The 24,763-nt window shown below is 37.7% G+C and overlaps 1 protein-coding gene across 4 annotated transcripts in view; it reads left to right on the top strand.

Annotated features, from left to right (window-relative positions):
* The window catches only part of NRXN1 (neurexin 1), a 1,084,317-nt gene that overhangs the window by 383,658 nt on the left and 675,896 nt on the right, over positions 1-24,763 (top strand). For all 4 annotated transcript variants that reach the window (XM_058667775.1, XM_058667773.1, XM_058667774.1 and 1 more), the window contains exons 4-5: positions 14,749-15,050; positions 18,200-18,361. In XM_058667775.1, coding sequence (XP_058523758.1) covers positions 14,749-15,050; positions 18,200-18,361 — 464 coding nt within the window. The remainder of the gene's footprint in view (positions 1-14,748; positions 15,051-18,199; positions 18,362-24,763) is intronic.

Below are 24,763 nucleotides of genomic sequence, written 5' to 3'. Positions count from 1 at the left end.
GACTGTTCAGAGGGGTGGGTGAATTAAGAGAAATGGGGAAGTGGGCAGGGGCTAGAATAGCACTTCCTGTGGGGCATTTTCAGCTTTGATAGGTATTGTGCCCTGGGCAGTTGTAAGAGATGCCAAAGCTAAGCTGGTCCATTGAAATATAGTGCAGAATCCCTGAGGATAATGCGTCTTTTTAATGGCTGCAGAGCCAAAGGGGAAAGGCTAGACTGGTCTGTACTGCAGTGCAGAGGGTCCCTCCCTGTGAAGACTGCATTTGGGAATTCTAATAGCTGCCGGAGCCAGACTTGTGTCCTTGATACATCAGTTCACAGGAAGGTGGAGGGTCATTGTTATGCTTGATTTGTTCATGCCTTACATTTTTTTCTCTTGGAACTGAAGACATAGAGACTCATTTTTTGATGTACAGAAGAAAAAAATAATGACGTCTGAAATTTGTCTCTGAAGGTCTACCTTGGGTCACATTTGGATGTATTTGACATGGCATCTATTCAACATCAAAATGTAAATCAAATCTGTAGTTAATTCCAAAATTTGAAATTGATTTAAATTAGAGATTTTTTTGTTTGTTTGTTTGCAAGGCTAACATCCTAAGTTGCTGGACTCCAGTACTGAAATTTCAGGAAGGAAGTGGGCGATTTACAGTTGTGGCTTAAGAGTAATTTTATGTGTCTGAGGGTTGGTGGTGGTAGGCAATGGTAAAGAATTACTTTCCTTCATAGGAGATGAAGGGCTAACTGAAGAGTTTGAACTTGGCGCAAATTGTCCTCCTATGGGCTGAAGGAAGAATTATTCCATCCTATAACCATTTGTCTGAGTCCTTAGTATTTCCTGTAGCTAACGTGGGATAACCATTGAGAGGATGCTCATTCCCAGATTGATTTAGTCCATTTTTTGTTCATTTATTTCTTTGCTTTTAATAGTCTCATGTATTCTGGTCGTGAATATAATTTAAAAGAGCATAGTTTAATGGTTGAGTCAAGAAATAATCTACGATTAGAATAGCTTGATGACTAACAGCATGAACATGTAAGTCTTTTGAATAAAACAGAAGCTATCCTTTCGAGACAAGAAAAAGCAATATATTTATTAATAATTCAGGTACTTATAATCAAGATTAAAGGTTAGATTGAGAAGAAAAAAATATTGACTAGGTTTTCGCTCAAAGCATTGCCTATATCAAGTTAATATAGATGTTTAGATCGTTAGGCTTTTTCCCCAGATAATGATTTTAGAAATATGCAGCTTCTGAAAGCACCGTAAAACACTTGCTTTGTCCAGGGTTTGCATAAAAAAGAAAACAAAATCTTGCAAAAATACACAAATAAAATCCAAACTCAGTAACGCTGAATACGATGATTTAGGCTGTGTGATAAATTAAATATTTTAGGAGTTTCAGTTCAGAGAGTCATTTTTTGGACCAATAAAAAGTGTAAAATTAATCTGCAGGTGTAAACTTTCATAGTGCATTAAAAGTTATGAGGAAATGATAATCTAGGTAAGTTGTCAACATGACAGTAAAAGGTATTTTGAAACAACTGTAGTACAATTTTGTTCTGGCAAAAGCTGTATGGAGAAAATGAAGTCTAGAAATATGTCTAAGCATTGTATCTGTGGAACAAGATGTTTAAACACTGTAAGGGAAGGATAGAGTGGTAAACAGTTTCAGAAAAAACGATCATACAAGTGGAAAAGTAAAATAAAATTGGTTTCCACTGTAGTGCCATTCAGGTAAATAAATGCTAAATGAATTGTAAAGTCATAAAAATGCTAGAAGAGAGAAAAGCGCTTTTATAATCTTGAGTGTAGAGAATGTTCTGTTAGTCAAGAAATGAAAGCAACTTTTCATGAAGTAAAAATCTGGTGAAACTAATTTGTAAGATTAAAGAACAAATTAGAACATATGTTAAGCAGAGTTGAATGATATCTGTGGCCAGACCCAATGCTGATAATTTTACTAACACTAAGTCATTAATGTCCAGATAAATACTATTTTCTTCCACATTTTATTGGAGAAGGAAATGGAAGATTGGCATGTTTAAACAATTTGCTCCACTGTGCTTTTAAATACAACAACCAGGAAGAAATTTTTTTAAAAAGTTATACACTGTATACATTAAAAAAAATACTTATTTGTATTGGAAAGACAGTTTTACAGAGACATGGAAAGACAGAAAGAGAAAGATCTTTCATCTACTGATTTACTCTCCAAATGGCTACAATGGCCAGAAGTGAGCCAGGAGGGTTCCAGAGGTACCCTCCAGGTTTCCCATGTCTTCCCAAGACCTTGGATCAGCCTCCATTGTTTCCCAAGCCACAAGCAGGGAGCTGGATTGAAAGTGGAGTAGCCTACACAGGAACTGGTGCCCATATTAGATCCTGGCACTTGCAAGGGAGAGGATTAGCCAATTGAGCCATCACCTGGCCTTGCGTACATTTTTCACATTGTTTTCAGTTTTTTTAAAAAAAGTTGGCATTCATGTGGTATATAAAGCTTTCCCAGTTACATTTCATATATTCAGTATGCTACTTTTGCTTTTATTTGAAAGACAGATGCCAGAGAAAGAGGGAGAAACAGAAAGAGAAAGAAAACTGTTCTGTGTGTTGATTTACTTCCTGATGGTTTCAATAGGAGTAGGCCATGCTAAAACCAGGAACGAAGAACTCCAGTCCAGATTCACACGGGGACAGAGACCAAAATACTTTGACCATCCTCTCTTCTGTCTTCCCAAGTAGCTCAGCAGGAAGCCAAGTTGAAAGTATGACAGCTTGGACTCTTCGATGTGGGATGTGTGTGTCCCAAGCTGTGCTGTAATACTGCTCCCCAGGATCATGGTTTTGAAGAATCTAAAGCACCTTAATAATATTTCTAAGCCATGTTTAAGAATAATCAGAACAACATCTTCCTTGACAAGGCAAAATAAACTGTTCTATAGGAAAGCTTTTCCTTACACATATTGGCCTGTTTGCTAGGGAATAAGAGTAAAAATATCCAGTAGTGAATCTTCCTTTCAATATTTCTCCCCAAACTAAACTCAACACTCCATATTTTTCTATTAAAATCATTTCTCTCATTTTTGGTAGGCTACATTGTTTAAAGTGAGGCTCATAGCAAACAAAGGAAGGAGATAGGAAAAGATGGAGAAGAGGAAGATGAGGAGGAGGAGGAAAAGGTGGGGGAAGTGAACTCAGTCTTTACATTCTAACTTTAAATGCTTTTCCTTAAATCTTCTCAATTTCAAATCTTTTCTACTTAAAGATATTATCCAAATTATGCCTTTTTGACAAAACATATCTGAATACTTTGGAAGTAATCTTGTCTTTTAAATTTCCATAATCTTTTATGTGCCTCCGTCTTCTTTGCATTATAAACATGTTGTAATTTTGACCTCTTTCTTTTTCATCTTTATTTTCTCCGAAGTGATTAGCATAGTGCTTCACATCTATTAGCTTCTTAATACATATTTCTTTAATCAATGAATTAATACCTTAGAACTTTCATGATTTATTTTGTGAACTGTATATCCAATTTAAAATTTGAAATATGCCAGATCTATTGACCCTTAAAACTTTTTGAATTTTTATATGTACATATGCAAGTTTTGATTTATAGAAGCATTTTTCTTGGAAATATCTAGGATAGACACTGTTTACACTTGGAGAAGGAGAAATGCAGTTTTAGGAGTATGGGAGAGCAGCTGGCCGGTTGGGATGCCCATATCTCCTGTTAGAGTACCTGGTTTCTCTAAGCCCCAACTGTCTGTTCCTGATTCCAACATTTTACTAATGTGCATGCCTGAGGACAGCCTGTGTCGGTTGGTCTGTCTGTCTCCCTATTTCTCTCTGCATTTCAAATAAATATAAATATAAAGGCAGAGAGAGGGCAAAATGTAAACACAAGCTGTTTTTAGAGAAATTTCCAAAGGAAACACTTGCAATAACATCAGAAAGTGCTTCGATGGCTTAGAGAAGCTGTTTTGTGGAATAACTGAATACCCACAGAATCAGGATCCATGACCTTGTGCATGGCAGATCCTTTCTGCCGAATGTGATCTTATTCTAAGAGAAACTGAGTTATTCTTTACAGTCACCAAGAAAACCTCTCAGCTTTCAAACCGCTCTGCCTTATGAGATGCTTAAAATCTGCTAAGCAGCCCACAGGATAGAGGACCCACAGAATGTGGTAGAATGGCTTGGAAGCATAAAATTTTCCATTTTGTGCAGAATTCTAGCGTTTCTAGCCTGTTTGATAGAGTATAAAATGGACTTTGACCTGAGGTGGGAAAGGCTTAAGAACTGCTGCTGTCCTCCTTGAATCTCAACTAGACAGAGTGAAGCATGAGTGTTTCACGGAAGACAGTCACAAAGACTGCTGGAACCTGGGCCATTCAGTTTTGAACTATCAGCCTACTCTTCCATTTGCTCTCCCTCAAACATCCAACATGTGGTTCTTTTGTTTGTTTTTAAGTTGCTCAAACAAGCAACGTGCATGAGGAACATGGAGAAGCTTTTTGTCTTCAGGCTGAAATTCATATATAGAAAACACAAGTGGTATTTACTAAAAGCTTTTGTGAAGAGGCTTTTAAAAAACATTTGCCTTGGTTAAGATACTAAGGCAATTGTTTTTAAAGTATAGCAGCAAGGAAAGCAAAAAATCAGTCCTTTGTGCACTTGCCTGTTAGAAGGAAGAGGGACTTAGGCACTTAAAATTTCAGACCTCAGTGTACAGATGTATTAGCTTGTTAAAGATAGATGAGCTTGTCAGGGAGAAGTTACTGATGGATGGACTGTCTGCTTTTCTTATAAACTATTTCAGAGCTAGCTCTGGCTCTGCATCCTTATTTGTCTATTTATTTAACCTCAGAATTTCCTTCTATGGCCTGCTCCTTAGGGGATGACATCCACATTTTTAATGTTCATAGTGGGATATTTAATTTCTATATACTTTCTATCGCTTTCTAAAGAACACTGTATAAGACAACCTGGTTAAGAGTTGGTACATTTTCTTTCTTTCAATATTCATGTGAGTATTTTCCAGGTACATTTAAACTTTAGATACATAAATCCTAAATTGGGAAACTTGCATTTTTAAGTTTAAAAAAAAAGACAGTTTTGTTTTGTTTTGTTTTGTTTTAATTCAACTAAGTGGAAATTTCAATGTGCTTGGTCAAATGTGAACTGCCTCAGTCAGTGCCAAGATACCACATGATGGTGCTTGTTTTTATTTACTTGAAAGGCAGCATTACAGAGAGAGGAGGGAAGAGAGTGAGAGCGAGATTTTCCATCCTCTGGTTCACTCCCCGGATGGCAGCCATATCAGGGGCTGGTCCAGACTGAAGTTGGAAGCCTGGAGCTTCTTCCAGGTCTCCTATGTGTCTGAAGAGGCCCAAATACATGGGATTGGAAGTAGAAAAGCCAGACTTGAACTGGTGCCCATATGGGAAGACTGTCTGCTACGACAAAGTTGCTGCCCATGCTGCTTCTTAGAGGAGATGTCCTTCAGAAGCAGATACGTATTATAAGCATAGGTTTTAGCTTGTCCTACCTTCGGAAGGGGCTAAATGTTCCTTGATACAGTTTTTACTTGGTGATTGACCCTTAAAAAATGGGCTTGTAACGTTCTATCTAGGCTCCTATTTAAGGGGAGACGGGAAGAAGCTAAATGTGTGAAGTTCTGCTTTTTAAGGAGAAATGTGCCAGATTTCTTATTAGTGCTACAAGTAAAATGCAACTGTAGGGCTATAATATACCATGTCATCTCTGAAGTGTAGTTGTAATTTGAGAACCCCAAGCTTTTGTAAAATTGTAACTAAATAAATACTGTAGTAGGGACATGATGATAACATATAAAATTCATAAGTAATTTGTCTCTTACCTCTTAACTCTAGTATTTCTTAATATTAGGATATTCTGTGACATTTCTGAAAATCCTAATATTCAGGATACATGATATCAACTGAATGAGAATACTGAGGTAACTGAGACCCAGATATCACTGTTTTTTTAAGACTTGGTTTCATCTCAGTGTTGGCAACTACTATAGGTATTTGTTATTTATCACATCGTCTTAGATTGATATGCCTGGTTATTGTTAACATTAGCCTTTAATTATCATTTCATCAACATCTCTCTCTCTCTCTCTATATATATATATATATATATATCACATTTATTGTTGCAAGATGACACAGATTTTATTAACATTGTGGACAATATTATCTATTTAAAATAGAATATATTATCTGTTTTAAGTAGGAAAGTCTAAGTGCTTAAGCAAAGGCATGTATTATAAAAGTATGTTTCAAGAAAACCCCCACAAAAAACAGATTTCATTGTTCAGAAGCTTAAAGAAATTAGTGCAAATAGGGTGAGATAGGATTGTTATTTCATTTGAGGCTACGGGTGTGAAAATTAACAATAGTTTCTGGTTATATGAAAGCTTTGATGTTGTAATTTTATGTATTTTCTCTGGAATAGCTAAAAATTATGTGATAAAGAGGTTAAATTATGGGGTATCATGATTTAAAGAAAGACACTGCCCAGAATGAATAGCTTCTTCCAATTGAAGCTATGAAGATAGTTTCTTTTCGAACCTATCCAAAATATCATTCAAAACGCAGCCAAATGCAATATATATATCATGGTATTTAGAATCAGAGAGTCACATGACAGACCCAAGCTCAGTGGTCTTTGCCAAGGCTCTTATTTCTCTGGGCTTTAGTTGTCTTAACTAAAAAAATAAAAGGATTGAACTAAATAAGTATTTTTCAAATTTTAAATGGTGAATCATTAATGAATTATGAAATACATTTAGAATAATCTATTTCTTTAATATAGCAGCTAGGAGCTCTAAGTAAATAGGAAAAAATTTTGAAAACCTTGGAATTAAAAAGTCCTTTTACCTTTTATTCCTTTATGAATTATTGGTTTGGGAAATGGAGGAAGAGCCAACTTATTCATACATGGGGTATAAACCATGTACAATTTTCTTATAATATCAAGACAAATTAGATAGAGAAGGGAAAAAAAACTTGCTGCACCACAGTGTTTGGTTTATTTGCAACCACTAAGGAAAAAAAAGGGGGTGGGGCTTCACAGACTGTGAATGTATAATGTGTAATTTTCTTGGGACTAGAGTATTCTCACTGTGAGAAATGAATAGATATATTGTGAATTAGAGCTGTTAGTAGATTCCTATTTTCAATGTGGCCAGAATTTTCTCAGCAAATTAAACCAACTTCCAAACTGGAAAGTGGAAATATGCTCTTTTTATTAATTAATGTCTATCTTATCTAATTTATTGTGCGTTTTGTGTTAATTCATTATGGGAAAGGGGCTCTTTCCAAGAAGAGCAAAGTGAGGGAAGGCCAAGTTCTTTGCAAACAAAGTGATGCTCGAATTTCAGATTAAAGTTGCCATGGGAGTTAAATGTGAACTAAAACAAAAATGAACAAAAATATATGAAGGGCGTTGGGGTCCTGGAAATCTGTTGTTTAAAATGTTTTCTAGGTAACTGATAACTATCCCTGATTGGGCTCACTTGGTCCCAAGACCCTGTTTCTCATTCTGTTTCCCATTATCGTCTGCCTTGTGCTTAGCTATGCATTGCCAGAGAAAATTGTCTTGTTGCTTGTCCTGTTCAAGCTCCAGAGTTTTCAGTCCTGGAGCGTTAGCTCACTGGCTAAATCTTCGCCTTCCATGCACCAAGATCCCATATGGAGTCCTGACTGCTCCACTTCCCATCCAGCTCCATGTTTGTGGTGTGGGAAAGTAGTCGATCATGGCTCAAAACCTTGGGACCCTGCACCCAGATGGGAGACCCAGAACAAAGTCCTGTCTCCTAGCTTTGAATTGGCGTAGCTGTGGCCATTGAGTCCACTTGGGGAGTGAACTAGCAGATGGAAAATCTTTCTCACTATGTTTCCTTCTGTCTGTAAATCTTCTTTCCTAATAAAAATAATTGTATCTTCAAAGAAAAGATGCCATGTCTCATCTCAGGGTACCTGAGTTCAGGGATTAACTTTAGCTCCTGGCTCCAGCACTCTCCAGATGTGATGCTGGCATCTTTAAAAAACTAACAAAATAAAAACAAAGCACATACAAAAAAGCTATTGTGAGAGACTGGTATTATGTTCTGATATCAATTTGCTGCTCAGGTCTGGTTTTTCTGGGTAAGCCGTTCTCTCTCAGTGCTCCCCTTGTGTGACTGTATTGCATACTTTTGTTCCCTGTCCCTAGTTCTAACACAGGAGACCAACCTGTGACTAGGTTGCTAATACCAGTTGAGTTAAACTTTTTCCATTTGAGATGTGAAAACTTGAAACAGTTAAAGACTGCATTTCATGGATCTGAGTTAAGTGAGGAGTCTCTGCTGTGAGGTGCTGGGCTTATCCAAGAACTTGGCAGTTTAAGTATCTTCTATTCTGTGAGATATCTCAAAAATCCTTCTGATGAGTTATGTGTGGTTGAATTAAGTTACAGCTCTAATGATGTTAGTAAGGGAATAAAACTGTGTGAAATGCATCATACTTAAGATTGTGAATCTGGAAAGGTAATAGTTTGTACTTTCTTTGAGAAAACTGAGAAAACAGCACTTAAATCAGATGAGGAAACTGTCATAAGAAATACTGAGCTATAAAAAGACTTATGATGCTTTCAAACCTTCTATGATAAGAGGGTTGATTTAAGATGCTATACAATGAACAGTAGTAACAATAATTGCAAGTCATGCTACAAATCCTTATTTTGTTTTTGAAAAATCTGGCTATGTTCATGATAGAATGATTAGGTCAATAATACTGGAGGAAACTCAAACTCAGTTTTATTTTATTATACTTATTTATCACTAAATATAAAGTAAAAGACTGAACCCAGGAGTCCTATTCTATGCTTAGGAAAACATTGGTCATTGTCAGCTGATCCCTCCATACTTTTATTGGGGGAAAAGAATGCATAATTCCAAATTAATTCCTATAATTTTATAGTTAGTAATATTAGCTTTCTCTTATGATATTTTTCAGTATTTATATTGATATACAGAAGCAACCAGAGCTTTGGAGAAAAATTAGTTACCAAGCACCTCTGAAAAACCCACTGAAGTTGTTCTTTTCAGGTTTGAGAAGGAAATTGATTAGCACAGAAAGCTTACAACTGGTAGAGTATGAATGCCTTTCCATGTTCTTTTATTTTTGTTACTTCTTAGAAATCACAGAATAAGCGAACTGTCTCTACAAGTCTAAGGAGGCTGAGGTTGCTATAGAAATTTCCTTTTAAACTCAGCAGTCATCAGAATGCTTTAACAATATTTTAACTCTCACAGGTTCTCTTGTTTTGACTTGAGGAAATCAATACAGTTTGGCTTAGAATTTGGCATTAGTAAATGTGTACTGAAAGAATTGATAAAATAGTAGCTCAGTCAACTAGTAGTTTCAAAGAACTCTTGAATTTTAGAGTTGAAAGAAGCCATGGAGATTACTCAGTCCAGTTATGTCACTTTGCCAGGGAGAAAAATAAAGCACATGGAAGTTACACAGGGAGGCCACAGGCAGAGAGCTAAACTGTCATTATTTGTAGGCCAATACTTTTTTTTTTCTGAGAGATTGGGAAAAGAATAAAAAGCAAGGATTATTTTTTAAGCCAAGTACAAATCTCTTGAGGACAAACCATATCTATAGATACATGTTTTCTTCCTCTTTTGATCATACCTTCATCACCTTCCTGTTCTGGGAAAAATAATTAGGTTTTAGACAAACCACTAAAAGAGGGGGGTTTATTTTGTTTACAAAGATGAATCAGGAAAGAGACTAGTGCAGAATCATAAGCAGAACGTAAATCTTTGCAAAAAAAGAAAGCTAGTGTTCTACAGACCAGATGCAGGACTTTGCAAATACACCAAGCTTGCTGCCCCAATGCCGTTCCAAAGAAGGAAGAAGGGACTTGGTACAGGGGAAGAGAGCAATTATGAGCATAGTATACACTCACAACATTTGGTGTGGCCAGAATGTTGAAAATTCTACTAGGCATGCACACTCTCTACTGAGGCTTTGGTTTGAACCATCTGGCCAGGATTATAGGAAGGCCCACTTGCTGGGCCAGGGGATTAAAGAAGGCAGATGTTGTGAGATACTGTGTGAATATTAGAGCCTGGGAATGAAGCAGGTGGATCAGGAAGAGTTTCTCTCTTCTGTCTCAAATTGCTAGCTGCAGTGGGAGACCTCATGGGGCGTTTAAGAATCTAGATGGTTGATATCCCAGGATCAAGAGGGTGAAACAGAAGGCAGAGAGTGCGTTCAGACAGTATTTGGGCTGCCAACTGAGATGTCTGCACGCACATAGAGGTGCCTGCTTTCGAGTCCTGGCTCCCTCTTGAGATTCTCTCTTGCTGCCAGCATGTACCATGGAGGCAACACGTGCATGGCTTGGATAGTTGGGTCAGTGCTTCCTATGTGGGAGACTCGCAGCTTTGGACTCCTGCAATCTGAGTGGCCCAGCCCTGGTCATGGTAGGCATTTGGGGAATGGACTATGAGACAGAAGACTGCTCTCTCTCTCATTCTCTTTCTCCTTATTTAACTCTGGCTTTCAAATCAATCATTTCTGTAAGCTTTCTTTGAAAAATTTGTTAGCTTATACTTATGGATCAGTCTCACCTTTTAATGGTCAAACTGACTAGAAATTCATTAATCCTTCCCCAAATATTTTTAAGACACAGGGCATTGAAATAAGTCTGTATCGGAAAGCAATGGCTAAGGAAATATAATACATAAATAAACTATTTCATGCTTCTGTGCCACATGGTTTAGAGACCATGTAATAGATCTGTTACCCATGTGTTACATCATTTAATCCCTTTAACTATCATATGATATAGATGTGGTGTTAGTGCTTCCATTTGTTGATGAAAAAAGGCTTTATAGTGATTACTTACTGAATTGCTCATAGCCCATGCTTCCGTGCTTTGCAACTTCCTTACTATTGGCCCTATGGCTCCCCATTCCTCTGCCTACTTAGAGTTCATTTTCTACAACATAGCCATAATTATTATTTTGAAATATAAATCATGCCACACCTCATACTATTGTTTTCTAAAGAGTTTTCATTGTGTACAGGAATAAAACAAATTTGGATGAGATTTACTGTTTACCTCATTTTATTTATATACTTATCTGAAAGCCGAAGAAACAGAGAGAGACAGACAGGGACAGAGTCTGAGAGGAAGAACCATTAATTCAGTGCCCAGCTTACTACGTTGCAAATTACTACATTGGTAATTGGATTGAGGATTTTGGACTCCACAATGCGTTAAGTCTTCTTCAGCTTTCATAGTGAGGGATCTAAAATTGTCATCTACAGTCTCCCTCTTTTTGTTGATTGAAAGCTTGGCAAATTGTTTCTGAATTGGTTGTCTTGAGCTTTACTCAGCAGGAAATAAAACCTTGGAGAATGACTGTTTTATAGAAGTTTGTTTAGTGTAACCCAACTACAGAAGGTGGCCTCAGTGCTTACATATATTGAATTGTATTTGGAAATTTCAGAATCTTTCACAGGCTTGTGTCAAATTGAAAATCTAAGGAAAAAGTGAACTGCTACTCTTCCTTGAATTCATGCTGTTTTTCTTTATAAAAATCAATTGGATTTATTTCTAAATGAAACATAATTGTGGCAAATCAAACGATGGGATTTTTTGTTAAATTCCTGAGGCCATAAAAATTAAACCTGATGTGAACTTCAGTCCACTGAGACACACTCCCTACCCCTTCTGCCACACAGAATTACCATCCATTTTTTCTCATAAGTGTCTATAACAGACAGGTCTGAAACCAGCAAGATCCAGGATCCTGGAGGTCCATTCATGTTTCCCATGCTGACTTCCCAGTTACATTAGCTGGAAGTTGGACTAGAAGAGGAATAGCCAGGATCTGAACTGGTGCTCTGAGATGGGATGTTGACATCTTAAGTTGCATCACTATGCTGGCCTTTTTTTTTTTTTTTCCACTTAACGTTATTACTTTGAGATTTATCAACATTTCTGCATATAGCTCTTGATATATTCTTTAGTAACCTGTTTGATGTTATACCTGTTTATCCAATTCTTTTATTGGTTGTCTGTAGTGGTGTTCAGTTTGAAGCTATTTATATAGAGTGTTACTGTAAACACTTTGATTTGTGATTTTGATGGACTGTTTTTGCATTTTTTGATGGTGTATTTATGAGTGGTAAAGCCGATACATGTTTAGTTTTCAAAGATAATACCAAAAATCAAAGTAATCTCCACTAACAATGTATGAGAGTTCCAGCTGCTCCCTGTCTTCACCAATACTTGGTAGTTTTCAGTATTTTTCATTTTGGTCTTTCTGATGGAAAGTTTAGGTGTAGCATTATGATTATAGTTTCATTTTTCTGAAGACAATAAAATTGAGTAATTTTTCATATGGATATTCTTATATAATGGAGTGTGTGGTCACATGTGCTATTTGTTCTGTTGGCATGTCAAGGATTTTTATTATTGATTAGCAGAAGTTCTTTATATATTCTGCATGTAAAGTTCTTTGACCCATACATTGCTGTAGGGCTTATATCTTATTTATTTATTGTTTTTAACATGTAATAAAGTTGTAAAAGAAATTTTGGCTTGTATTTTAAAATAGACATATAGTTAAGTATTCAACAGAAATGCATAGCAAATTCCATTGTGCTGTGTGGCATTTGACATAACACAAAACTTAATAACAAAATCCATATAAGGTAAAAAAAAAACAAAGAAGTTAGGAATAATTCAGTCCTTTATGTATTGTAGACTATAGGAATGACTGTTGTGTTTTTGTATAGCACACATACTTTTTCATGAAAGAGCACATAAAAGAAATATTTACTCTGCTTATATTCATGCCTTAATCTATTGCATCTTGGGTATCTACAGATTCTACAGTGTTTTCCGAAACAATGTGTATTTGCAGTTAATGCAAATTCAATCTGCCTAAGTTTGGAATTAAGTCATATAATAAGAGTGATATATGTTCATCTGTATGTATAGCATCATGTTAAAAAACATCAAAATTTCAAAGCTGTTTCCTAGTGACTGCAAACTGTTTATTATTTTTCCTTTTGGCTCAGCCCTGTTTTCTAGCAAAACAGTCTTTTTGGGGGGGATTTGTTACACATAGACTTATAATTGTGTGTGCTTGCTTGGATACAAAGCTTCAGCCTTTGAACTGGTCCAAACCTGCTCAAGCCTCAAACTTTGTTTAGCTATTTAAATGGATTCTTTCAGCTGAGCAGGTGAGAGATGCTCTGACAATACTTTTGGCGTATGAATAATAGGGACCCCCCCTTCATATGGACTGGAATCTTTCTTGTGATTCTGATCAATTTGGTCAATTTGTGCTGGTTAATAATTTACTAGTAGTCAGTCCAGGATTCCGTCTCTCGTGAAAGTGTCGGTGCTGTTTGTCGTGCAAGGCTGTGACTTGTCTGTGTATAATAACTTACAGCAGTTCTGCCATTCAGGTAGTCAGATCATCTGGCACTGATGAGCTGCGACCTTTCTTTGAATTCAGATTCAAATGAAAATAATTCTGAAGTAAAAACCTATTGCTTGGGGGAAGATGGCAGTGCCTCCTGGAATATGAATCTTGCAGTGGAATAATAGTGATTCTGTCACCCCTGGAGCAGATTACAGTTCCCCCATACAACTTTCAGTGTTTGCTTATTGTTTATCACAAGCTAATTCTCTTATATTGTGTCATTTTCCTTGGCACACATTAGCATTGCTAAGAGTCAAAAGATCGTTAGGCTTGTATTCCTTCTTTACTTAAATGCACGTCACCAGTGGAAGAAAACTGCTCTTTCCAAATAGCCATGTTTCTGTGCGATCTGTCCGGCATCTTGTGGGATCCACATTGTTACTCCTAAAGTAAAGACTGGGTTATGTAGAAAATGTTGAGGCTTTATCAAGACACTTTTGCTGTGATGATGTGTTGGAATGCTTGCCAGTCTCATAAAACCCAGCTTTACCATCTGCTTGGAGAGACCGGGAAATGAATCAACAATCCTGCTGACTCTATTAGACTCTTTATTGCTTTCCTTCTATCCAGGGAGGCAATAAATAAATAAATAAATAAATAAATAAGAAAGAATGCACATGCTGTGTAGGAAATCAGTTTGCTTGTAGGCCAAAGTCTGTTGCTGTTTTTTTTTTCCTTAGTTTGTCTTTTAGTTCCCCTTCACTAGGTAATTCGCTACTGTCACTCATGATGAAAATGTTTGGTTCTTCATTGAGAAAGATCTTTGAATATCAATCTCTCACTGCAAATTAAAATAACTCCTCAGTTGGACGGAGAGAATGTTGCAGACATGTTGGAATTCACTGTTGCCAGCAGAGTGGAACCATCCAATATGTATTTGTGGTGTCTGATTCGTGCCCCGGAAATATCGTGGAGCTACTTTCTCTGATCAGAGCTCTTACAGTGATACTTAAAAATTAATTGAATTTTCAAGACTGTCAGTTTTAGCTACTGTAGTTGATAGCCAAGGAGGTTTATTAAAAATATACTGCCACCAACAGCACTGCCGGATTTTTTTTTTTTTTGATAGAGTTCTTGTCATGAGTGATAATTAGGCAGAATTAATTTGGGTGGCGTGAGGAGGTTGGGGGGGGGATGATTGGTTATTGCTTCTGTTAAGATCTACCAGTTTGCACTGTGCATTTCTTTACTTACCAGGCTGTGTGTCTGTTTTCCTGTAGGTAAAGAAGAATACATTGCCACTTTCAAAGGATCTGAATACTTCTGCTACGACTTGTCTCAGAACCCGATTCAAAGCAGCAGTGATGAAATAACTCTGTCCTTTAAGACGCTTCAGCGGAATGGACTGATGCTTCACACCGGGAAATCAGCCGATTATGTCAATCTTGCACTGAAAAATGGAGCTGTCTCTCTGGTCATTAATTTGGGATCAGGGGCCTTTGAAGCACTAGTGGAACCCGTGAATGGAAAGTTTAATGATAATGCCTGGCATGATGTGAAAGTCACCAGGAATCTGCGTCAGGTAACAGCGCAGTGGATAAGAGAGTAACTGGCTTTGTTTCTCACGACAGCTGTGTGTGTGGTATTCGAAAACCCTAACCACATGATACAGGGCTCCCCAGAGTCGCTTACCAGTTACCTTTTTCTTCTTCTGAGATGAATCTTCCTGCCGTGCTTGAGCAGGGGCATATCTAGAAAGTTGTGGGGCCCAAAGGTTATTTTGATAGAGTGACATGTGACAGTTTCCCAGGGGGCTGCCAGGATGTCCCAGCGCCCTCCCCTTCCTATGGTGTATATGATTTTTTTTGTTGTGTTTTTTTGTTTGTTTTAGTTTTAGTTTTTTATTTGTTTGATTTTAAATGATAGTTTTCATGGTGATCATTTGGAAGCATGCACATTGGGGTCATTAATCCCAGTTCCTTTTTTCGTAGTCAAAGACAAACAAACCAACCTGTGTTTGTGATTTGGGATTGTACCAATCCCTTTCTCCTCCCCATCCCCACCCCAACAATGGCTGCAAGAAAGGCCCCTAACGGGCTCTAAGGATCTGCTAGAGATGATGTCTACAAGATGTTTCTATTTTTAGCACAGACACTAAGTAAAACCCCAAATGACACCTAGGTACCCACTCCTTTCTGGCTGTTTTTAACAATTCATGTAAGAGGCTCTAAACATGGAAAACAGCCATTCTTTATTCAATCTGTGGGTCCAGCTGTACTGTTTATTTTAAACTGAGATATATCATTATACAGATTTATATACAGATGAAACTGAATAGGTTACCATTCTATATTGAGCATGATTAGCTGTGGTTATTATTTGAAATTTTATATTATAGTATATCATTTTGTGAAATGTTGCCAGTGACTTATTATTTCATTTTTTGTAGCACATGCTTATCTCAAACTAATATCCTTAACATATTTGTTGTCTCTCTGAACAGTTGCAGACTGATCGGATTGTCTCTGGTTTTCCTTTACTAAAATGGCCCTCTTTTCTGAGCTGTTGACTGTCTAACCGTTTCTTTCCCATTTCCAAAAGGCTTCAACTATCTGAGCTAGAGAAGCCAAAAGGAGGTGTAGGTTTGGTGAAGTAGTCTAGCTAAGGTAGACAAAGACAACACAGAGGACCCCAAAGGGCTTGCAGATGCCGTGTTGACTTGGGAGGGGCCCTGCATGCTTTGCATCTGGCTGGGGAGGTGGTTACCCACCACCAGTACAGCTGTAGACCACAGATTTCCTCAAAGTCTGTCTCTTTGGTTTTCCCTTTTTTATTTTATTTTTATTTTTCTCTCAGATACTCACCAAGAGGCCGGAGGCTCATTTGAGAGAAGCACAGAAGGAAGGGTGGGGCGGCTTGAGAAGCCCACTTTCTAGATTTGCCTTTGCTCAGGTTACAAAACAAGCAGCGAATTGATAGCTTAAAGGAAACTTGCTGTACAGCCCGGGTGCATGTGTGGCAAGACAGATGAAAAACAAATCCATTCTACTCATTCTATGTGTCAGGATCTCTGCTTTGTCTCATTGCAGTCAACTGTGACCCTAAAGTCCATCAATATGACCGAAGGAAGTTTTGGAGTTGAGGAGGAGTCCTTGTGTGCTGTAAAATTGAGTAGTAGGGCAATGCCAATCAATTCCTTACTAATTTCCTGGGATCAGGGTGGGCCCGGGCGGGGGAGGGGTCAGTTATGGGGCATAAAGCAGCAGTGGTCAGCCGATAAGCTGTAGGCATTTGAATCCTTTATAGACTTTTTAAAGCGCCTGTCAGATGTACTCCGAAGGACAAAGGGAACATTGCCATGTGTCTGTTTCTGTCTAGCAGCAAGTTATGACCTATAATGGCAGGAGAAAAAAAATATATATTACCTCTGTGGGAGGCCTATTTGTTAGTCTGCTTTTTTCTTGTAAAATTTTTTTGCCCTTTTTCTATGTTACTAACATGCTTAATAACTAACATGTCATTCATGGAATGTTTCATTCTACTAACCGTTACCTGAATCAAAAAATGTACTAACATGGTAGAGACCATCATATTTTTTAAGTAACGATCGTTATTCTGTTCACAGTTTTTAATTTCCTTTCTCCCCCCTTCTCCACAAAGCACTCAGGCATTGGACACGCTATGGTAAACAAACTACATTGTTCGGTAGATATCATTCTAATTGTTTCTTATTTTGGGTTTGCCGTGTGTTTTCTTTCTTTCTTTTAACTGTAGACATCATTAACAAAAGAGGAACTGCGGTTGGTACTCTTCTGCTTACTTTGACCTCTTCCTTTCCATCTGTTGTTGATCTTCTTATTTTTTACCTGTTCCTGTCAACTTCTGTTTCCTAACTCACCTGTAGGGGCATCGTTAACGTTTCGAACGTTTTGCATCCAGCTGTGGTTAACACGGAATAAGACAAATGGTGGCTGGCCTGAGTGACCGCAGGCTCAGCCAGTCTCTAACCATTCATGATGCATGGCATGGAAACTTGATTTGGGAATGCTGGGGATGCCACACCCACTCATCTTTACGTCATCACAACGCAGTTGTTTCTTTTCCTTTGGTTCTCCCTGTTTTCTTTCCTTTCCTTTCAGAACTGTACTGTCCCTCCTGCATGTGCACATCCACGTGTGCCGCTTCCACTGGTTGTTTTGCCTTTTCTTCCCCTTTGGCATGGATTTAGGCACTTGCATGCTGAACAATTGCTGCTTAATAGTGCAAATAGTGACATTGCTGGAAATAGCTTGCGCCTTTTATGTTTACAAGGTGCACGTTGTGATTAGTTAATAATAGACAACTAAACTCTACTAATATGTACACCAGCAAAACTAACCTAGGAAGCATTTTACTAACACCATTTTTGTGTCTGCTAAATAACTTTTGAGTTGCAATAGGGATGATGCTGACACTAGTTCAATAATCAGTTAACTCTAACTAGTTTAGACCTCCTAGGGTTAGTTGAATAGAATCAAGAATAAACCTCAAACAGACATGAAAATGGGTTCCTTCATAGGTCTAAAAATAATAAGAATAATAATAAACAAAAAAACTCAAACAGAAAAAAAAGCAAAAAGCAAAACAAAACAAAAAAAGTAAAACAAAGCAAAACACAAAACAGGCATATTCCAGGATGACAGTATCTAGGTCTGAGTATAGCGTGTCCTTTCCCTGTGCTTTGTTATCTAGGTGACAATATCAGTGGATGGGATTCTTACCACAACCGGCTACACGCAAGAAGATTATACCATGCTGGGGTCTGATGACTTTTTCTATGTTGGAGGCAGTCCCAGCACAGCCGACCTACCAGGGTCACCAGTCAGTAACAACTTTATGGGCTGTCTCAAAGAGGTAAATATCGCGGTCACCAGAATCCTTCCTAATTCATGATCTCGTCATTTCAGATCCACACTGAAAGAGTCGGGGCAGAAGCCATGATGTCTTCCGAGTCAAATGTCACAACCTTAAATTCAGTATTCTGTTGTATTTTTAATGTACGATTGGGGAGTGGGTGGAGGGGGGAGCAGCTCACAAAACAACATGAAGGAATCAAGTTTCCTTCTCCACTTGCCTGTAAGTAATTCAAATTGAGATTTGCATGGATAGTTGCGTATGGGCTATAAAAGAAAGTCAAACCAATAGAGATGATAAGACTAAAGTACATAATTTTGGCCATTCATTTTTACTTAAATATCTTACATGTGAGCTATATAGTGGTGACTTGTTTGAATATTAAGGGCGAAAGGAAAAAAAAACAGATTACAAGAATGGAATGAGTCTATGTAATGAAATGTCTCGCACCTGTAACTTAGGTATGCTAAGAGGTAAGTAAGCTGTGTGGTCTAGTGAGTTTGATAAATATTGACCTGAACAAGATGATATAAGCTAAAATGATATCAATAATTTTCCTCATTATTCTCAGCTGTTGCTGTCTACTGTGCCTTTTTATAGGATTTCAATGTATTACGATTTGGGGACAAAAGCATCAAAAAGTTCTTGAATATGCAGATTGTATATCTCTTTCTGTTCAAGCATAATCTAATTTCTTCTAATATTGCAAATAGAAGTTCCTCTTAGATTGTATTTCTGTGATTTAGTGTTCTGGGTCTCTAAACCATAAGATTGAATACTTTTAAAACTTTTTAATCATTAGCCATGCGTGGCATTGATTAATAGCAACATACTTTGGTTTATTATTAAACAAAATACCTCAGTCCATAGAAGCCTGATTCAGGTAAGCATCTGGAGAAAGCAGCACTGTGTCTGTTGATGTGACTGTTCTGGATTTTTCGTTTCCCAAGGTGTGGAATTATGTAGAAGAGTGCTAAGGAGAACTCAAAAATGCTATAGTCTTAACTGATTCAATGAAATGCATTTCTAAAAGGTTGAATCTCCTCCTACTTTGATTTATCCCTCAGAGGGTAACTTTTACTCTTTACTGATATATACAGTGAACCAGGTCTGTGTTGAGATCCTTAGGGGATAATCAGTTCAAAACAATAAAAGCAATACTACTAATTGTCATAATAATAAGACTAACATTTTCAGAAGTTTTACTTTACAATTAGTGCTATTATAGAGTATACCGCTTTCTTCACAATAGTTTTAATTGCATTTTTCAGGCAAAGAAACTGAGGTTTCAAGCCAATAAGCTAAAATCATACAACTCTAAATTTTAAAGGCTGGAGTTCAGTTGAGAAAGTCAGATTTCATAGTCCTTTGGGTCTAGACTATCCTAATATGTCATGTCCCTGCAGCTGTGTTTGTTATTAACCTTGTCATAGAAGACTATACAAATTCTCAAGTTTGTTGCTGACTAATTTTTTTTTTTTAGAAATGTGCGAGGAATGACGTATTAAATTGTATGGCATTTGAGTTAGAAAGTGGCTGAGCTGAATAAGAGTTCTAGCAGGCAAGGACGATGCACAGATTTAAATGTGAGAACCTGAGAATGATTCTAATTTGTGTGGGTAGAGGATAGAGAAATCATTTCAAGTTAAGGAGGAACATGATTTAAAAGAACAAATTATATTTTACAAGAAAATTCTTGACACTCCTTTCTGGTGATGAATATGGCAGAAGTACATCCCAAACCACGCACATTGCATTCCTCAAGTTCACTGTGAACCCAGCCGATCGGCAGTTTTTCCCAATGCCTTTCTTTACCTATTAAAAGAAAAGGCTAATTATCTTACAAATTAAAGAAGGGAATGGAAACCCAAAGATTCTAACATAAATGGAAATCTAGCTTGAGAAATCTTTTTAGGCAACCTGCAAAAATGTTAGGATTTCTGTAGTGACCTCAAACATGTGATCTTTCGGTAGTTCTGTATTGACAAGGACAGTTTTTGTGCGTTTAAATCTGTGCTTAATTCCTTTATTTTGAAATGACAGTGGTAAACTGAACTGTGCTTCAGATTAATACCATTAATCTTTAAATGTTTATGTTAAAACATTTGTTTAAATGTTAAAACCACGGTATCAATCTCTTTTTATGTTGGTCTTTCAATCACCACCCCCCCCAAAAAAAAATCATAAAACCAAAAAGAAAAAAAAAGTCAGGTGGTCTTGAGAGAGTAACATTTAGTTCACAGCTACTTAGTTAATAAAAGGGGCAAACACTCATGTTCTCTATTAGGCTTGGATACAAATGACGTCTCTTCATTGATTAGACACTCCCACTTCTCTCTCTTTCACAGCCTGGTGTATATGTTTCAAGCAGGCACAGCCAGCATTTTCTGTGTTATTCATGTCACTTCATCCACTTTATATCCTCCCAATACATTAGAGAGTGCAAGGATGCAGACATGATAGACATATAAATCAAAAATACTTCAATTGGAGAGCTTTTTGATAGTTTATAGTTTCTGCTTGTGTCTAAGTAGCTATTTAGAATGACTCACTTTTTCTATCCCTGAAATGAAATAATGACCAACAATCATAGATTCTGAGTTCAACCACTTTATTTCAGATAGGCCAGCTTTGTAACACGATTGAGAAGAGAATGATATAGCCAGGTCCCTTCTTACAGATCATCTCTTAGCAGTGAGTCTTTGTAAATTTGCCTAACATATTGTTTAGAGGTTATGGCCTATAGCATATTACATGTATAGAACCTAATTACAGCTTTATTAGCTCCTTGCATTTTTTATTTTCAACATATCTAATCCATTTTAGTTGAGTCAATTCAAAGGAAAATTCTAACACCTCATTTAATGTCACGGAAAACTTTTGGAATAGTAAAAGCAGAAAAATTCAAAACAAAATTTCCAAGTCCAATCAGACTTCTGTTTTAAGTTATAAAACAATTTGTTTCATATACATGCTCAGTGGGAGCGAGATATAGAGGGAAGGAGGGAAGAAGGAAGATAGAGGGTGGGTACTCCCATCTGTTGAGTCACACCCCGAATACTCAACAAAATTAATGTTAGCCAGGTCCCTCACAGAACCCCATTTTCTTGAGCCATCACTATTCTTCCCAAAGGCTCATTAGCGGAAAGCCAGAGTCAAGAGCCAGAGGCAGAAATGGAGTCCATGTTGCAATGTGGGATATGGACATCTTACCCCCTAGGCTGAACAACCACTACCACTTTATTCTAGAGATGGGGAAACAGTCTTAGAGAGATTACTTAACCAAGAATAGTAAAGGGGAAAGCCAAAATTAAAATATGGATTCCTGTCTGGTAAAACACATTTGAATGGCTGACACTGTTGCATTGTGTATGTTGAGACTCAAGGTAGAGAAATAGCCTGTAGCTTGCACTAATTCATATCTTTGTGCTGTAAAGATTAATCCAAAATGAAATTATTCAGTATATCGAAACAGTATGATGTATTGTTTACTGGAACTGACTCAAGTCTTTCCCAATATGTCATTTGAAATATCTGTCTGAAGTGAGACCTGACTTGACTATAGAAAGCTCTTCTTTGAAGATATATTTATTTACTTATTTAATAGTTAGAAAGGCTGCAATGGCCAGGGCAAAGACAAGATCCAGGAACTTCATCTGGGTCTTCCACATGAATGGCTGGGACCCAACACTTGGCCCATCTACTGCTGCTTTTCCCAGGTCATTAGCACAGAGCAGCATTTGTAGTGGAACAGCAGGGGATGTGAACCACAACCATAGAGCATGCCAGTGTCACAAGCACAGGGACTTTATGTGCTACATCACAACCCCCACTTGAGAAAACCAACTCTTAATTATGATCACTTTTTAAGTGATCATGAAATTTTAATATAAGATGAAATAATTTTAAAGAATTTGGTAAAAGTTAATGAATTCTCTTTAGCACTTTGCTTACAATGAAAAGAGATGTTGAATGGCCGAAGAATTTCAAAAAGATATCTCTATTTTCACTGTAAATACATGAAAATGTCTTTGGAGAAGTGCTTGTGTTCATGAGAGTGACGTCCATGAGTATGAATTTTTGAAAAGGAAAATTTATAAATAACAAGTTACCAATCGTATATGTCCCAAAACAATGAAATCCTCAGGTCTTTTTTTTTTTAAAGATTTATTCATTTTATTAACAGCCAGATATACAGAGAGGAGGAGAGACAGAGAGGAAGATCTTCCGTCCGATGATTCACTCCCCAAGTGAGCCGCAACGGGCCGATGCGCGCCGATCCGATGCCGGGAACCAGGAACCTCTTCCGGGTCTCCCACGCGGGTGCAGGGTCCCAATGCATTGGGCCGTCCTTGACTGCTTTCCCAGGCCACAAGCAGGGAGCTGGATGGGAAGTGGAGCTGCCGGGATTAGAACCGGCGCCCATATGCGATCCCGGGGCTTTCAAGGCGAGGACTTTAGCCGCTAGGCCACGCCGCCGGGCCCGCCTCAGGTCTTTTAAAGTATGCTTTTTAGGGGCTAATGTTGAGGTACATCAGATTAAACCAGTACTTGTGTTGCTGTTATTCCATATTGGAGTGCCAGTTCAACTGTCCACTGCTGATCACAGTTCCCTACTTTGCACCTGAAAGGGAAGCAGTCAGTAGCCCCCAAACTTGGATCTCTGCCACCTGTGGATAAGACCAGGATGGAGTTCCAAGCTCCTGCCACAGCTTGGCATAGCCCAGGCTATTGTGGCCATTTGTGGAGTAAACCTTCAAATGGGAAGATTTCTTTCTCTTTTTCTCACCCCTCCCTCTCTGTCACTCTGCATTTAAAACAAATAATTTTTTAACATATTGTTTTATAGTTTGACATTTCAAAAACAACACTGATCATACTTTGTCAGAAATCTCTGCCTACTGTATTCACTTTTCTGAACATGACAGGCAAATGCTGAACTGTGTTGCTTAAGAAGTTACAGTACTTTAAAGTAGTTTTTCTAAGGAGTAATTGCTACTGTAGCAGAAGTCAGAGATTCCTACAGAAGGAGAGATCATGGCGCTAGATGAAACAAATGCTGGGTGATCGTGCTGTTTTCTGTTGTCAGTGGCCTACCCAGAAAGGTGATGTAGCTCCGTGGTAAGTCTTCACTCAGAATCTGCTGTTGCAGGTTCTCTTGTAGCAATACAAAGGCTTTAAAACATCACCGTGCTTTCTGCAGAGTGGGCATTATTTAGCATGGATTGTTAGTAAAGAAGCAAAATTGAAGGGGGTGGAAAGGATTGCGTAGTCCTTAAAACCACCTACAATCTTTTATTTTAAGATTGTTTTTAGCCATATGTACCTGCTTGAAGTTTTGCTGTCAGTTTGAGGGAAGACACTGCCTGTGTGAGGTAATTGAGAATCTTACCACTAAAAATTGCTCAGAATAAGCCAAAAGAAAGAGGAAAACTAAAATTGAGTTAAATGCTACATGGCACCAAATCCCTACTGAAAATGTCATCAACCTAATTAGATCAACTGAGTCTTTAATTGCTTTAGATTTATGTAATCATCCCCCACCCCCATGCTGTAGAAAAAAATGATTGACTCCTGATTTGTAGGGTGCCCTCTTTTGTGCGGAGTGGTCACTCTGTAACTTCCACAGTGCATCCATATCAACATTGGGAAAGAAGGAGAATATTCGCTTCGTTCAAATCCCTTTTAATCTGTCCTTCCTCTTTTAGATGGTAGAGAACTCCCAATCACAAAGTCTTCTCAATGTATGCCTGTATTTGGCGCATCCATTCATCAGGTTGGGGTCCTCAAGTGTCCTTCCATTCTTATTTTCCTTGTCTTCACAGAAAGGAATAACATAGATGCCACTTAGATATGAAACCACAAGTCCATGGCAGCATTTGCAACTTAGTTTGCTTTTCCAAATTTGAATTAAAAGGCTTTGTGACCTGTTAGAGAAATTGATCTCCAAAGAGATCACCAGTGATATCTTTAAATGATGCCACATGAGAGAAAGGACTCTGTTAGCTAGCAGGGACCTCCTCATAAGAACTCCAAAAGCAGGATTAAAAAAACTCCCCGGGATTTTAATTTCTGCAGTCTCCTCTTGCTGAGGTCCTTGACTTACTGCCTTTCTTCTCTCGTTATATTGTCCTGGACTATCTATTGGTTGGTAGCATTTATAGTACATTGACATTGACCTTTCCATATTCCTTCTTTGAGCTTTAATTTTCCTAAGCAAATCACATATAAATCCAGGTATTTTTACTTACCATGCTATTATGTAACTAGGAATGCCACTACCTTAATTTCATGTTTCATGTCCTGACTTGAATTAATCACTTTTAGATGAATTATGTAATGCTCATAAGGTTAGTAGCCTCTAAGAAAATGCAGAAGTCCTTTGACCCAAGAAGACACACG

Source organism: Ochotona princeps, chromosome 8 (genome assembly GCF_030435755.1).
Source record: "Ochotona princeps isolate mOchPri1 chromosome 8, mOchPri1.hap1, whole genome shotgun sequence".
NCBI classification, from domain to species: Eukaryota; Metazoa; Chordata; class Mammalia; order Lagomorpha; family Ochotonidae; genus Ochotona; species Ochotona princeps.
Note: the sequence above shows the minus strand (reverse complement) of the source record. Positions and strands in the feature narration are given on the sequence as shown.